The 15,199-nt window shown below is 36.7% G+C and overlaps 1 protein-coding gene across 1 annotated transcript in view; it reads right to left on the bottom strand.

The window, feature by feature from the left end:
• Positions 1–746: 746 nt before the first annotated feature.
• Positions 747–15,199, bottom strand: part of GPR63 (G protein-coupled receptor 63) — a 44,636-nt gene continuing 30,183 nt past the window's right edge. The window contains exon 2 of the mRNA XM_033234657.1: positions 747–6,514. Within this exon, the coding sequence (XP_033090548.1) occupies positions 5,105–6,364 (1,260 nt within the window). The 5' untranslated portion in view covers positions 6,365–6,514 and the 3' untranslated portion in view covers positions 747–5,104. The remainder of the gene's footprint in view (positions 6,515–15,199) is intronic.

Consider the following 15,199-nt stretch of genomic DNA (forward strand, 5'->3'; position numbering starts at 1 on the left):
ACTTTTTTTTCTTTTTTTATATTAAATCTAATTGACTGCACCTTGATAGTGAAGGCAGAAATTGCTCTATAAGGGTTCTCTTTAATATGGATGAATTGAGTGGGGTTCATTAGTCTCACAGTAGATGTGACTATTCTTTTAATCCAACATGTTGCTTTAATATCTATTTTACTGTATCTTTCTTACCTTTTTGTGTCAGAAGGAAACATCAAATGTAGATTCAATAACAACCTGCTTTTGTAAATCAACCTTCTTTTGTGACTTAAAACCCTCATGTTTAACTGGCACAAAACTGAAACTCTTATATACAAATAAATGATGTTTCCTATGGATTTATAAGTACAGAAAGGCCTTTGCTTTCAGAAATGGAAATGCAGTATGAAATCATTTCATCAAAATAGAAGCAGACATTATCATTGCTTTGCCAAACTGACAATCTAATTTTAAATAATTCAGCAGTAAAATTTTCATCACTTTACTAGACAGAATTTCTTAAAGCTGTTTAACAGTTTTATAACTCTACTAACAATTGTTGACTATACTACTAGTTTTTTTGTCATATCATCTTGAACTACTCTGAGAACTTCTAAAACTAGAATACAGTTATATGCACACAGGTCTTGAGGTCTAATTTGAAAATAAGCACAATCTGAAGCTAAATTCAGCTTTTAACAGAAATTACTATTCATGATAAACTTTTCTAAATGAGATGCAGTAGTCCTTTTTTTAAAAAAAACTCCACTTTAGAAATGTTAAATATTTATTTATTTTCTTATCAGGAGCTCTTTTCTTGGTTGTGATAAGAATATGCACAAATAACCATATTTTTTGAATTTTTGATATTTAAATATTAGAACCCATAATTCAAGGTGTTTCTTTTTCTCCATATAGGTCAGTTACTATTGTAAAATAAATTAATTTTAATCACAAAGGTCTAGTACCAATAGATATCTGAGAAACTTATAATTTACCTCCAATAACAAACTTGTGCTTTGACATTTTTTATTATAAAAACTGAGTTTTCAATGAAGGCAGTTTAGCAGGACTACAGTTGTGAAAATAAATCTGAATGTAGCCATTCTTTAAACTAAAAATCATTGTAGAATAAAATGTCAAGCAAGTGAAAACTTTTCCGTGATATATACAGAAATGATACATACATAAATATTTTCACATAAACAAAAACAAAGATCAAGAAAAAATTTAAATATCTTTGTGGGCAACAGAAATACAGAGATTAAAAAGGTTATTTTTATTTTACTTCAATGCTTCCATCGAACACAACTGGCAGAGCAATAGGAATTAGATAAACCTTTACATTTCTTCAGGGAATTACATACAATAAAGACACCTCTCTAGAAGAAAATAAAATATTAGCATAATTAGACTGCTGACAGTCATGACTTTCAATTTAGTCACCCTGTTTGCTCTACTGTGAAGCTATATGCTTTATCAGTATTTTGCCAGTTGAAAGAAAATAAAGCTAACACTAGCAAGATCCAGCACAAACACAGGTGGCAGCAAATTAGGCACAATGTTATGTGGATTTTCCTCTCAATGTGGATTACCCATGCCTAGAAGATAATGGCTTGCAACGCAAAACAAACATTGTGGGATAAACCAGACAATATTTAATAGATATATTTTCTACAGGAATGTTTCCTGAAGTGTTTCCCAGGGACTACCTGAGCCAGAGTCAGGCAGAGTGCTCAATAAAATAAAAATGCACATTCCTGGGCTCAACCACAGACCCTCTGGGGGCCCAAGAATCTGTACTGCTAACAAGCTCCCTTGGGAATGCTTAAACACGTATTAAAAGTTTAAATAACATTACTTCATACTATTTGGAATTTCTCTTGCATCTTTCTTTTGACCACAAATATTTCGTTTGTGGTCATGCTTCTTACTAGCCAGAAGGAAGAAGAGGCAAACAAAAAACCATTTCGGATTATGCCTGTCAGCACTGAGAATTAGTAGTGGTATCTTTCCCTGCCTCAAGAAAATACAGGGGAATAGGCAACAAATGATTTTGCTCCTACATTTCTCAAAGGTGCTCCGTAGTACTTATTTTTAAAGCTTTCAAAATGTATACATAATAAAAATGTTCAAAATGATTTGTAAACTCTCATCAGATCAAGATAATCCAGTGTAAAAAAAACTGCTGTTCAGTGTTGTTGCTGAATTCTCACAAAGACCCCTTCATAATCTTTGTTCACAAACAGGGAGCGTCTCGGCAGGCACTCCAGAACTCTCACCAAATGAGGCACTGCCTATTAAGTAGCATGAAAGTACCTAAAGACTGCCCATAAAACAGGAACAAAGAAAACAAAGCTCAGTTTCAACTCCAGCCAGAAAGGAGTCTTCATGACCTACCAATATGTAAGATGAATACAGATCATACTGACTTTCCTCAGAGAAAGTCTAATAAAAAAAAGTCCTTATCGATATCTGCTTGAAATCTAGTTTATATTGAAAATGGAAAGCAAAATACAACATGCTACTAGTATCTACTACAGTGCTTATGTCCTATAAAATCCCTATGGACAAAAACAATTTTACTTGTGAATAAAAATTAGAAATGAAAGAGGTAGGTGACTATCATTTGAAGATAATCCCAAAAACATGTTGAATAATATGCTTGAGTCCCCAATGAGCTCTTTAACTGGACAATGAGTTCCAACACCGGTACAATCTCCTTAACAGCAGGGTTTCCCAGGTCTTTCATGATGTTATCAACCTTTCAATGCCCTAAACTCCGGATACAGTGCCACAAGCTCTTCAGATATTTAATATTAAGAAATAGCTAATGAAGTAAAATGTAAAGAAGTAATACTAGAGACCAAAGAGTGAGGTGATGCTGAAGTCAGCTTGGCTCTTCAAAAATCTATACCCTAGTATGGAGGAAAGCACATTTGAGTTGGACAGGACATTAGAGATTCATCTAATCCAACTCTCTGGTTTTACAAATGAAGAAATAGAAGCTTATTTTTTCCACTGGCTCACAAAGCACTAACATCCTGAAAAGATGCTATAAGTCCACAGTTAACTTACTTAATTAATCAATGATGTAGCCCTATACTTTCAGCCCTTATCCCTGTGGGCTGTTTTATAAAGTGAGCCACTGGTAACAGAGAAGCTGACCAAGGTCCTAGATGCACCTGGGAGCAGACTGTCAGCAAGAGAAAAATAATTTGAAATGTCAGACATGCCCTATTAAAACTTGTTCTAGGCTCAGACCAGGGTTCATTTTCCCTTCTTTGTAGGAGACACACATCTGAGTATATTCACAAACTCCAGTTCTGCTAGGACAAGCATTGGGGCAACAATACTGTTTTGCCCAGAACACTTAGAACTAACACAGGTGGACAACTAGAAACCCCCATACCCGCAGGCTCAAGACCTACACACAGCTCTTTAATTTCTCAATAATTGTTAGTCACTTGTTTTGCAAATCAAAAACAAAACAAAAAAATCACTGGATTTCCTTCATAGCCTTATTTATCTAAGATTTTTAAGTCTCACATTAAACAGTGGTTGTAAATCAGGTGTGGTGGCTCACGCCTGTAATCCCAACATTTTGGGAGGCCAAGGCAGGCAGATCGTTTGAGCTCAGGAGTCTGAGACCAGCCTGGGTAACATGGTGACACCTTGTCTTTACAAAAGAAAATACAAAAAATTAGCTGGGTGTGGTGGCACACACGTGTGTGTGTGTGTGTGTGTGTGTGTGTGTGTGTGGTTCCAGCTATTCAGGAGGCTGAGACAGGAGGATTACCTGAGCCTGCAAGGTTGAGGCTACAATGAGCCATGATCACACCACTGCACTCCAGCCTGGGTGGCAAAGCGAGACTCTGTCTCCAAAGAGCAAAAAGGGTTATAAATGATTTTATTTTTTCTTTTCTATTTTCCAGTGTTTCTGTAATGCCTTGATATTTCTTTTGGTAGTAAGAAAATAAAGGCTAATTTTTAAAAAGAATATTATAGTCTAAAACATTAAAGGATGCATAGAGTTCCCTCCTGACTATGAGACATCTAAACTGAATGAACTGTCTGTGTGGCACACTGGAACAGCACAACCTCAGGATTCTGACAGATTTTTGGATCCCAGCTCTACCATTAACCTTGGGCAGGATTTTAGTCCCTCTGAGACCTGTTTTCTTCACCTCTAAGAATGAAAACAATAATACCTACCTCACAGCATCCTGTGAGGATAAAATGATGCAGTGCCGGAAACGTAGGTCCATAAATGTCAATCCCTTCTCCCTATACTCCACAAAAACCCTTGAGTAAAAGGAATCACCACAGCCCGCACCAGCCACCTGCCATCCCCCTCACTACATTCACCTTTTAAATTTGCAAGGATGCTGTCTCCTTGATTTTGTGCTATTGCTCTGAAGAGTTGCTATTGTGCTTAGAAAAATTTCTACATTTTATGTTCTCTCTTTTACAACTGTACATGCAGATAAAACATTTTTTAAAACTATCTTCCCATAAATAATGAACGTTTCCTAAAGCACATATCATGTATAAAAACAATTCTGAAAAATAAGACTGAATTAATTTGTACATTGTCTCTTAAAGTGCACCAAAGTAAATAGTAATGACCTTTAAAATGTCACTAACCTTCTTGGGTTAGTTTTTAAAATAAAACTAAATACATATTGATTGAGATGTTTGGCTCCAATGCGATAGTAAAAAGCAGCAGTGTCTTCCAGGAAAAAAAAGTCTTGATAAACTCAACTAAGCATACCTTAGCAGCACATAAAATGCCTACAATTCAATATAACTGCAGGCTCAATAAAGCACAATCCTGATTCTTACTATGAAAACAAAATCAATCAAGGAAAAACCCAAAAACTAAAAAAAAATCTCCTCACCCTAAATTGAGGATTTCTATTGACCCCTGGAGGTAATATTTGTAATCACTTTCCTATTGTTTATTCCTGGTAACAGAACCATAATTACCATTCTTTCTTTACACTGCTCACACACATACATACACAAAGTCTATAAAAAACAATAAAGTATAAGTGGAGAGGCTATGAGAAAGAAACTTCAATGTCAATAAAGAACAAGCATCACCCAAAATGTCAGTCAGTTCCAATATTCACACTACCGTCCGATGTTCCCCACACACATAGACCGCACTGGGACGTATCCGTCGCCTTGTGTGACCAGGGAGCTGCGGCAAAAACTTGAAGGACTTAGGCATCATGTCCAGGCAAGCATCATGGAATTTCTTAATCCTCCAGTAGTAGATCAGTGGATTCAATGCAGACTTGAGGTAGCAGAGCCACAGTAGCCAGGTGCTAATCTCAAAAAAGTTGTGCTGATAGTAAAAGTGCTTACTGAATGTTGCCACAAGGCTGTAAGTGGTGAACGGGGCCCAGCAGACAATGAAGACAGCAAAGAGAATCAAAATAGTGGTGAAGGCACGTGTTTTAAAGCCCATGTCAATGCTCATCTGGAAAGGTCTCTGTAGACTCATGAGGCCCAGTTTGCTGGCCTGGCTGAGGCATATACCTTCAGGGTAGCTATGGATCCTCAAGGCATTGTGCCGAAGGGTGTTGAGTATGCCCATAAATGAATACAGTATTACCAGGAAGGGTATGAAGAAAGAAATGAGAGAAATCAAAATCACATAAGCCTGGTAGCCTGGATTGGTTGTGTACCCAAACACACACTGGGGAGCTCGGGAAGGTATCTGCAGGTCAGGGTTTCCTACGGCTAAAGGAAAAGCTACACAAAAGGAAGTTGTCCAAGAAACTGCAATCAGAACCTTAGCTCTATATGGGTTTAGCTTATCCTGCCTCTGGACTATAATAAGGAACCTATCTATGCTAATGATGAGCAGGATGGCTACTCCTTCTATCACAAATAACCAGAAAAACATAGCAGATACCCTACAGAAGAATTTTCCAAAAATCCATCGGGTAGTAAGGATAGTTACCAGGGCAAAGGGCATGTTCAGCACTGCAAGCAACATGTCTGCAAAAGCCAGGCTGGCAAGGAGGATGTTAATTGCAGATCGCATGGCAGCTTTTTGGTAAACCATGAGGCAAACAACCAAGTTCCCAAGAAAAGACACAAATAGAATGAATATCATTATAGCAGAAAGGGTAATCTGAAGAGGCAAGTTTAGGCTCTTAAATGCTGCTGGTGTTGCGGGCACAGCTGTACTATTCACTGTCAAGGAACTCAAACCAGTGGGAGCCATGGTTTCAAAACTATATCTAAGCAATGGACTGATGTCAGGATGCTGGAATGGTGGAGGGAGTGTAATATTCATGTAGGTGTTTTCATACACTACAAATGTTGTGTTGGATGTCCCGGTATGGAAAGCAGTCAACACTGCCGAGAAGACCATGGTTTCAGTAGGTTGGAAGATGCAAGCAGAGATGCAGGTGTTCTTCAAGCATTTCAACACAGAACAGCAGTATCAGGTTCCATTGATGGCCTTGGAAATACATTCTGGAAAATGGATAATGAGTTCCATCTTCCACAAGAGTCCTTTTGCCTGAAAACAAAACCAAAACACAAAAAGTAAATGAGAAATGAGATTTGTAAATAACATTTAACTCCAGGGCTGCCTTTCATCATGAAGGATCAGTTTTGCTTTTTGACCCTTTAAAAATATTTTAGCCTCCAGTGTAGTCAACACTAAAATACTGTTCTGTTATTTTATCTTTCGTCAACCATGGTGGAAATTTCATGACATTCATATATAAAGCAAAAGTGCAAGGAATCTCAAAACGTATTACTGCCCCAAAGACAAAAGTTATAATTTTACTGTTAATTTTTAAAATATTTCCAGTGGCTTTAATTTTAATTAAATGTTAATTTTAATTTTCATGCTTTTCTATAGTCACTATTAATACAGATTTTTATTACCTGGTTCTCCTGAGAGCACTATTTTTTTAAATTAATAGTTCTTTGGTACAAGTTCTTACTCTAATTTTACATTAGCACAAAATCAGACGACAAAGAAACCTAAAGCAGGTTTCCTATTTCACACATAACAATTTTTAGTTCTAACATCCTTATTAAGTAGGTACTAGGTAATTGTCAATGAAGATCTGAAACATTTTATTGGCTTGCTTTCTATTTATTTATCCAATTAATTCACCAATTTTTTTCATTTTTAGTTTTTGAATTAAAAACTCATTCATTTTTAATTTCTTTCCAGAAGTTCCACCACCAAGCATACTGGAGAATTTACTCAAGAGGAGAAGAAAAATTCTAAGTAAGAAGTCTTGGTAATATTTTCAGAAGTTTTATTTTACTAAAGCTCTCTTTGTTTCTCATAGTCTCTCTTCTCTCCCAAGTCCACTGACTTTCATCCTTTCTTTTCTGATATGTATACATCTATCTTCTCTATTTTCTTCTCCCCAAATAACCAGTCTTATTTTGTGTTAGCAACTTGATCAGAATGTGTCAACCAAATAACAGAGTTAGAGATGTTAAAGGAGAGATGACTAAAAAAAATTCAGGTATGAAGAATCTACTCCAGAAAACTTACAAAGATATTTAGTTAGCTTGCTCCAAAGAGTTTCTTATCACATTTCTCTTATCCTAACCCCCCATTTCTTAACCAGATTTCTGTAGCTCTAGAGTTTTCTGTAAGGGACTTTCTTAATCTGCTGTCTTACACATTTTGTGGTATGGGTTTTTCCTTATGTAGGTCTTTACTGGAGAGGTAACCTCTTTATAGTTAGAAAGAAGTCTCTGAATTTCTGGCTAGATTCCTTTAATAAGCTCTTAAAAGACTGGGAAAACATAAACGTACAGTAGTTTAAAACAAATTGTAGTTTACTCATTATTTTGACTTAGAATCAGTCATTGAATTTTTTTTTTTTTTTTTTTAAACAGAGTTTCACTCTTGTTGCCCAGGCTGGAGTGCAACGGTACGATCTCGGCTCACCATAACCTCCGCCTCCCACATTCAAGCGATTCTCCTGCCTCAGCCTCTCCAGTAGCTGGGATTACAGGTATGTGCCACTACACCCAGCTAACTTTGTATTTTTAGTAGAGATGGGGGTTCTCCATGTTGGTCAGGCTGTTCTCGAACTCCCGACCTCAGGCGATCCACTTGCCTCAGCCTCCCAAAGTGCTGGGATTACAGGCATCAGTCACTGCACCCAGCCTAGTCATTGATTTTAAGGGTCATTGTCAAAATTTCATTCATTCACTTACCAGTGTATGATGGGCAGGAATATCACATTTTTAAGATCCAAGATCCAGCAATGTAGCCAAATCAGGGACTCTCTACCATACCTATAGCTCTACAATCCCATTTTTTTTGTCCAGGGCTGCCTTTATAAAAAAGAAGAATCCTGATTTACTCCTTCAAAATATCAACTTTACTACTTACTTTCACTTCTACAGTTTAATTTCTTTGACCTTACTAGATTTTATCTATCCTCACATATTCACTTTGAAATACAAAACATACCTGGATATGATGCCACACTAAGCCAGCTGCTCTTGAACTTTATTAACCACAAAGGGGCCAGTGGAAAGACAGCAGTGGTAGTTGGAAGATTTTACACCATAATCACCATCAGCCTCTAAAGAAGTACCCTAAATATACATATAATTAAGACTAAAGGCTGTGCGTAATTATAAATTAATCTCAATACAAGTCTACCTCTATAGAGGTAGAGGTAATTTCTCTAGAAAAATTATAAATAGACAATTGTGTATCTTAAGCCTAATGTGACAGCTAAAATTGTGTTTGACCAAGTCAACTAACATATATCCATCCTGCACTACTACACTGTTCAAAGTATTTCATTTCCTTGACCATGTTAAGGAACAAAAACAAAAAATGGAATGAAACCAAAGTAAAACCATAATTTAGAAGATGCCTTTTAACTTGTTATATTTGCATAGTCATAACATTGTTCTACCATAAAAGCCTCCCACAACTATAAAAACTTCTAACAATTCATTTAATATTTCATCAAATATCTGTTTAAGAACCTACTACGTGCCAGATAATGAAACGAAAATGGTGAGCAAATAAAAGGCTTCTAAATTTCTGGTTAAAAATGCAGACTGACCACAGTCCACATCCCCAAAATCACACTGAAATGACAGTAAAGGGATTTTTTTAAACAAAGTATATAAACCAAAAGGACAAGAGGTATAAATGAAAGACACATTAGTAGATAAAAAAATTTTTTTAATTCATTTTATTATTATTATTTTTTGAGATGGAGTCTCGCTCTGTTGCCCAGGCTGTAGTGCAGTGGCACGATCTCAGCTCACTGCAAGTTCCGCCTCCCAGTTTCACACCATTCTCCTGCCTCAGCCTCCAGAGTAGCTGGGACTACAGGCACCCGCCACCACACCCAGCTAATTTTTTTTTTTTTTGTATTTTTAGTAAAGATGGGGTTTCACCTGGTTAGCCAGGATGTTTTTTAATGTTTTAAGGCAAAAAAAAAAAAAAGCAAATGGTGTTGTGGTAACTGACTTAAGAAAGCAGAACAGAGAACAATTTATTCTCAATACTTCCAGGGAAATATGCTTGGAAGAAACTGAAACAATCCTGTAGATCCCCAGAGAATCTCTGGATGCCAGTTACCACAGAGAGTATAGGTAGAGCTGAAAACTGGAAAACTGACTGAAAATCGGAGACACTGGAACCCCACTCCACACCTAGTTCTCCTCCTCTCTGAACAATCATATGAAAGCACCTATCTCTATTTCAGTAGCCCAACTCTGTGGCACAACTGAACCTGACAAGCACCAAACTCGAAAATATCAGTGCAAGGCTGAAAACAGGGGAACTGAGTGAATGCATATTCAATTTGAGAACGTAGCTCCTTTCGTCATCCTGCTCTCAGACTGCCAGAAGCCAGGAACATATTGCCTATGCAGAAGACTGAAAGACTGTAACTAAATAGCCACAGAGGAAAAACCTCTAGATACTAATATCTGATGGTAGAATGCCAGCTTGGTGCCCAGTCACCTTGCATATGGAAGCCCACTCACTGTCAAACCAGCCCATAAGCAGAGACTCTACTCAACTTTTCAGTGACTATTAAATATAAATAGTCAATTTCTCTAAGAAATAAAGAATTTAACAAAGAGATTAAACAAAGACATTTCTGTGGTTAAACATTAAGGGAAATAACTTGAATTTAAAATACTAAGGAACATAGCATGAACAGACTTAATAATGCCTTTGCTTCAGTATCTGTACAGTGGTCTTCATTCACTTCACTCCTGGCTCACTGGAATGTAAATATTCCCTGGCCTTCTTCCTTTTCTTATGAAGTATAATAATCAAAGCAGTGCTCTTGAATGCTCACAGTAACTACATTAAAATATTCTTTCCTCTAAGCATTTCTCATCAAATATCACTGTGACTTGAAGTTTCTTTGAATTTTATATAAGACTAAGTAAAAAGTTTCATACTTAAAATTTGTATTTCCAAATGAAATAGGACAGTAGTAGCATGAGATCAACAGACAATTAGCTTAGGTTGGTAACATTTACACAGCAGTCCTAATATTAAATCCAATCTAGACTAGTCTTTATTTGCCATTTGTTGGAAATGTTTAACAAATCTTCCAAGTGAGAAAAATTTTAAATTATGTGTGAATGTGTGCACATGATATATGCATACATAATACACGTATGTTTATATAAACACACCACATGTATGTACATTTGTAAAACTCACAAATGGTAGAAGTGACTGGATTTATGATTCTCTCTTATTGCATCTACAGAAACAATGCTGGGGTTACCAGGTTAATGATATAAGTGGAGTGTTTTATATTTGGAGTGTGCCAGAATGTCACATTTATAGGGCTTCAGTAGCTAGAATGGTCAGTGGAGGTTGCGGTATTCTCTTGGTTCTCTTTCCTTAGTCTTACCTGCCACTGGAGTGCTTTATTTTATTTTTTTTAAGCAGGGTATATCACCCAGGCTGGAGTGCAGTGGCACAATCACAGCTCACAGCAGCCTCAACCTCCCAAGCTCAAGTGATCTTTGGAGTGCTTTAAATACTTGTTTTATTCTCTGAAAAGGCTATATTCTTCTAGAAGGCAGCCATTGATTTTATTACTCCCATTGCTCCCTACAACCACTATGATTTGCACACAGTCCGATAAATATTTAGATAACTAAATTAATTTGCACTGTTTTGTGGGATCAATTTTTTGTTTACACATTTTAATATTCATGAAATACACACATTTTAAAAATAATTAGATAAGTTTTAAGGTGATCATCAAACCCTGTCCCAACCTTCACCACCCCATTCCTGTTTTTAGTAATAGTCATTCTTAATTAAAGATTTTTTCATATATTTATTCTTTATATATCTAAATAACATGAAGAAATTACTTTTTGGTTTATCAATTATATATATTAACTCCTGATTTCCTGTAAGTACAGATGTAGATTTAGCTGTCACAGCATTGCCCAATTTATTTCTTTTCCCTTTGTACTATCAAAATCTTTATTTGAAACTTTTAAGTTACAGTAGTGTAATAAAGTAGTTATGTAAATAGTATACTTACTGATGAGCCAACAGAATATTTTCCTTTCTTAACTTTTAGAAATCCTAAAATTAATAATTCACTTACATATTTATTCTCCTTTTTTTTTTGTTTTGTTTTGGCTGTTTGGATATTTTTGTGAAGTTTTTGTTCAAGTCCTTTGCTCATCTTTCAGCTGGGTTGTTTATCTTTTTCTTATAAATTTGTTAGCATTTATATATACATATATATACATACACACACACATACACTTTTTTCCCCAAAGGATGAGGCTGCATAATTTATAAGGAATAGACGTTTATTTTGGCTCACAATTCTGCAGGGTGTGTGAGAAGCACGGTGCCAGCATCTGCTCCTGGAGAGGTTTCAGGAGGCTTACAATCACGGTGGAAGGTGAAGGGCGAGAGCAGGAAAAGAGAGCAAGAGGGGTTAGTGCCACAGCCTTTTAAACAACCAAATCTTGCATGAACTCAGAGCAAAAACTCACTCACTATTCGGAGGGCAGCATCAAGCCTTTCATGAGGGACCCACCCCATGACTCAAATAGCTCACCAGGTCCAAACCTCCAACATTGGGGATTACATTTCAACATAAGATTTGGAGGGGACAAACATCCCAACCATGTCAGTATCATATTCTATGGTACTGCTTCTATTCAGAGCAGAAGTTTATGGAAATCTCATGATTAATGAAGTTTGGGCTCAGTACAACTCCCACTCATCCCAGAACTCATGCCATGGTTATTCTACCAGTTTTGAAATGCAGTATTAGAACAGACAAACTCAGCAGATTCCCTCACTGGTTCTCTAATCTGTGGAGCAAGGGCTATAATGGTAGGAAAGGTTAACTGCAAACCCCTAGAACTATCTATTTCTACCTGTGAAAATAGTAAACCAAAAGCAACATTTAATTCCTGCAGAGATTGCAAAGATTAGAGTCACCATCAAGGACTTGGAAGAAGAAGGTGATCAATTCTGCCATATCTCTATTCAAGTTGCCTCTTTGACTCTGTAGAAAACAGATGGGTTTTGAAGAGTGCAGATGCTGTACCAGATGTGGTTTTACTGATGGAGCGCATCAATGTATTTCCTGGCATCTGGTATACGGCTATTGATCTGTCAAATTCTGGTTTTCTCTATATGTGTTAGCAAAGACTACGTGAAGCATTTGCTTACCCTACTATCCTACCTCAGGGCTCTGTCAAGTCTCCAGCATACTATCATAATCTAGTCCACAGGGACCTTGGTTGTACATAGAATGTCATGCTGTCCATTACATGTTGACTACATCTTTTAAATTTTCTAGGGGTCTTAGTAGTATTCCAAGATATCCCTTTCGAAGTGATAGCTCTCTTGCCTACCACTAATACAGAGACACAGCATTTATAGTTGGCTTTTCTGGACTCTGGAGGCAACATACACCTCATTTGGGTATGTTATTCTGACCTACTGATCAAGTAGCTTGAAAAGCTGCCATATTTGAGTAATCAGTAATAATAAGAGAAGGCTCCACAATAGGTCCAGGCTACTATGAACAACCTGCTCTGCCACTGAGCCGAAAGATTCACTGGTGTTTTAAGTGTCTGTGGCACACAGGGATTCTGTATAGCATTTGGCAGGCCCCTTAAAGGTCAGACCAGATCTTTAGTATTTTGGAACAAAGCTATGGAACATGAATGCTCCACATAAACTTGGTGCTGTCTGACCTTCTGAAGCCATACAGTTGGGTTTGCATGGAGCATTTCAGCCTTATGCAGAAGGGTATGTATGAAATCAGACCTGGCAGGTGCTCAGGGTACAGTTCGGTTACATGAGCAAATGGCTGAGATTCCCACAGCTCCTATTTTTGCTGTAATGATCCTCTCTTTAAACTTCACCTGTGACCTCACTGAGAGGAGTTTCTCATGACCAGTTAACTAAAGAAGAAAAAAATTAAGGCCTGATTTATTGTGCAGAGTTGTAGCATTACAGCCCCAGTTGGAAGCCCTTAAGGGCAGAGCAGAGAAAACCTCCCAGTGGGCAACATTTTGAATACTATACTTGGTTGTTCATTTTGAAGAATTCATGCCAGAGATGAAAAATTAGACAGTAGCTAATGGTTTTACTGGCTAGTCATGTAAATGCTCACCAAATAGCAATTTTCAATAGAAGAGCTTGAAAATCAGGCAGACAAGATGACCTACTCTATTGAGATCAACTAACCTCTTTCTCTAGTCACTCCTGTCCTTCCCTAAAGGGTTCGTGAACAACATAGCCATGGCAGAAGGGACAGAGGTTGTACATGTGCTCAACAACATGGACTTCCACTCACCCAGATCAATCTAGCTATAGCCACTGAACATGCAACGTGGGAACACAGGGACCAAAACTAAACTTACTGAATATGACATAATCTCCTGGAGACACTAGCCAGCTACTTGGTGACAAGTGGATTACATGGACTACTTCCATGATTGGTGACTTTGCTTTTATTAGAATATATCCATATGCTGGATAATTTTACCAAATTAGGCCATCAAGCATAATATCAATATATTTAGTATCCTGTGCCTCCTTCCTTTCACGCAATATCCTAAACATATCAGAAAAAAGTAATCAGAAAGTTAATAATCACCTCCACTGTGGTTACAGATTTCAAATAAAAACAGTGGGAACTCAAAAAAAAAAAAAAAACTCTTAAAATTTTGTTTTTTAAGTATCCAGAAGCATAAAGGAACAGACATTTCAAGATATTCAGTATTCAAAGGGGCAATCTGCATTCTTAAGAATAACCTTTTATCTCCTGAGTTTTGTTAGGAAGTATAATATCAAAGAACTGTCTTAAGCTCTTTGAATATGTTAGCTTTAAAAATTTCACAGCAACTATGATATTCCTATTGCTATAATATCCATTTTAAGGGTGACAGAACGAATGCACAGAATGGTCAAGTAACATGTCCAAGGTCACATGACTAATAACGGGCAAAGCTGAGAATTAAACCCAGGAAGTCTGTGCTCAGCCACTATGCTATGCTATAAAACAGAGAATATAACGTACAGAAATGCCACCATTACAAGAAAAACGTAACACTTTGTTTTCTTTTACATATCACTTGTATATTTTCAAAAACATATTGCTAAATTTAAAAAGCAATTACAATAAATTTAGAAATGATGTGGAAATGAATCAGGATTATATCTATATATTTTACCAGGATATTCATGTAAATGTAGGGCTCTATGCCTTGATTACAGAAGTCTAGGTCTGCCAAAAATATATGACACACAGAATGTAAATATGCATGAAAAATACAAATACTTTTTTTTCCTTTCAAAAAATAAGACTCAGTAAAAAGAATCTTAACAGTGCTGAATTTGCTCGGTGTTTCCCAATGCAGATGATACAAATATCTGGTAAAAATACAATAAAGCTCCAAAGTAACAAGATTAGTTTTCCCATGCAGTTGCTAAAACTGGAGTGACCACCTTTTAATCACAATTTCACGTGAAACAAAGTAAAAATTCTACAATCCAATAGAAGTGAATATTTAGTGAGTAAAAGGAAAGATTTCTTCAGGCCAGTTCTTTCAGCGCCCAAAAGAATTTCCCAATGCTGCAGTAATATAAATGCTGCCTGTTTTTCAGAAGAGTTTCACAGGCTGAAGTCCTGAGGGCGTCCATAAAACTCTGCAAAGCAGTCCTCATCAAAAC

This window comes from Trachypithecus francoisi, unplaced genomic scaffold (assembly GCF_009764315.1).
Source record: "Trachypithecus francoisi isolate TF-2019V2 unplaced genomic scaffold, Tfra_2.0 Lachesis_group15, whole genome shotgun sequence".
Lineage (NCBI taxonomy): Eukaryota > Metazoa > Chordata > Mammalia > Primates > Cercopithecidae > Trachypithecus > Trachypithecus francoisi.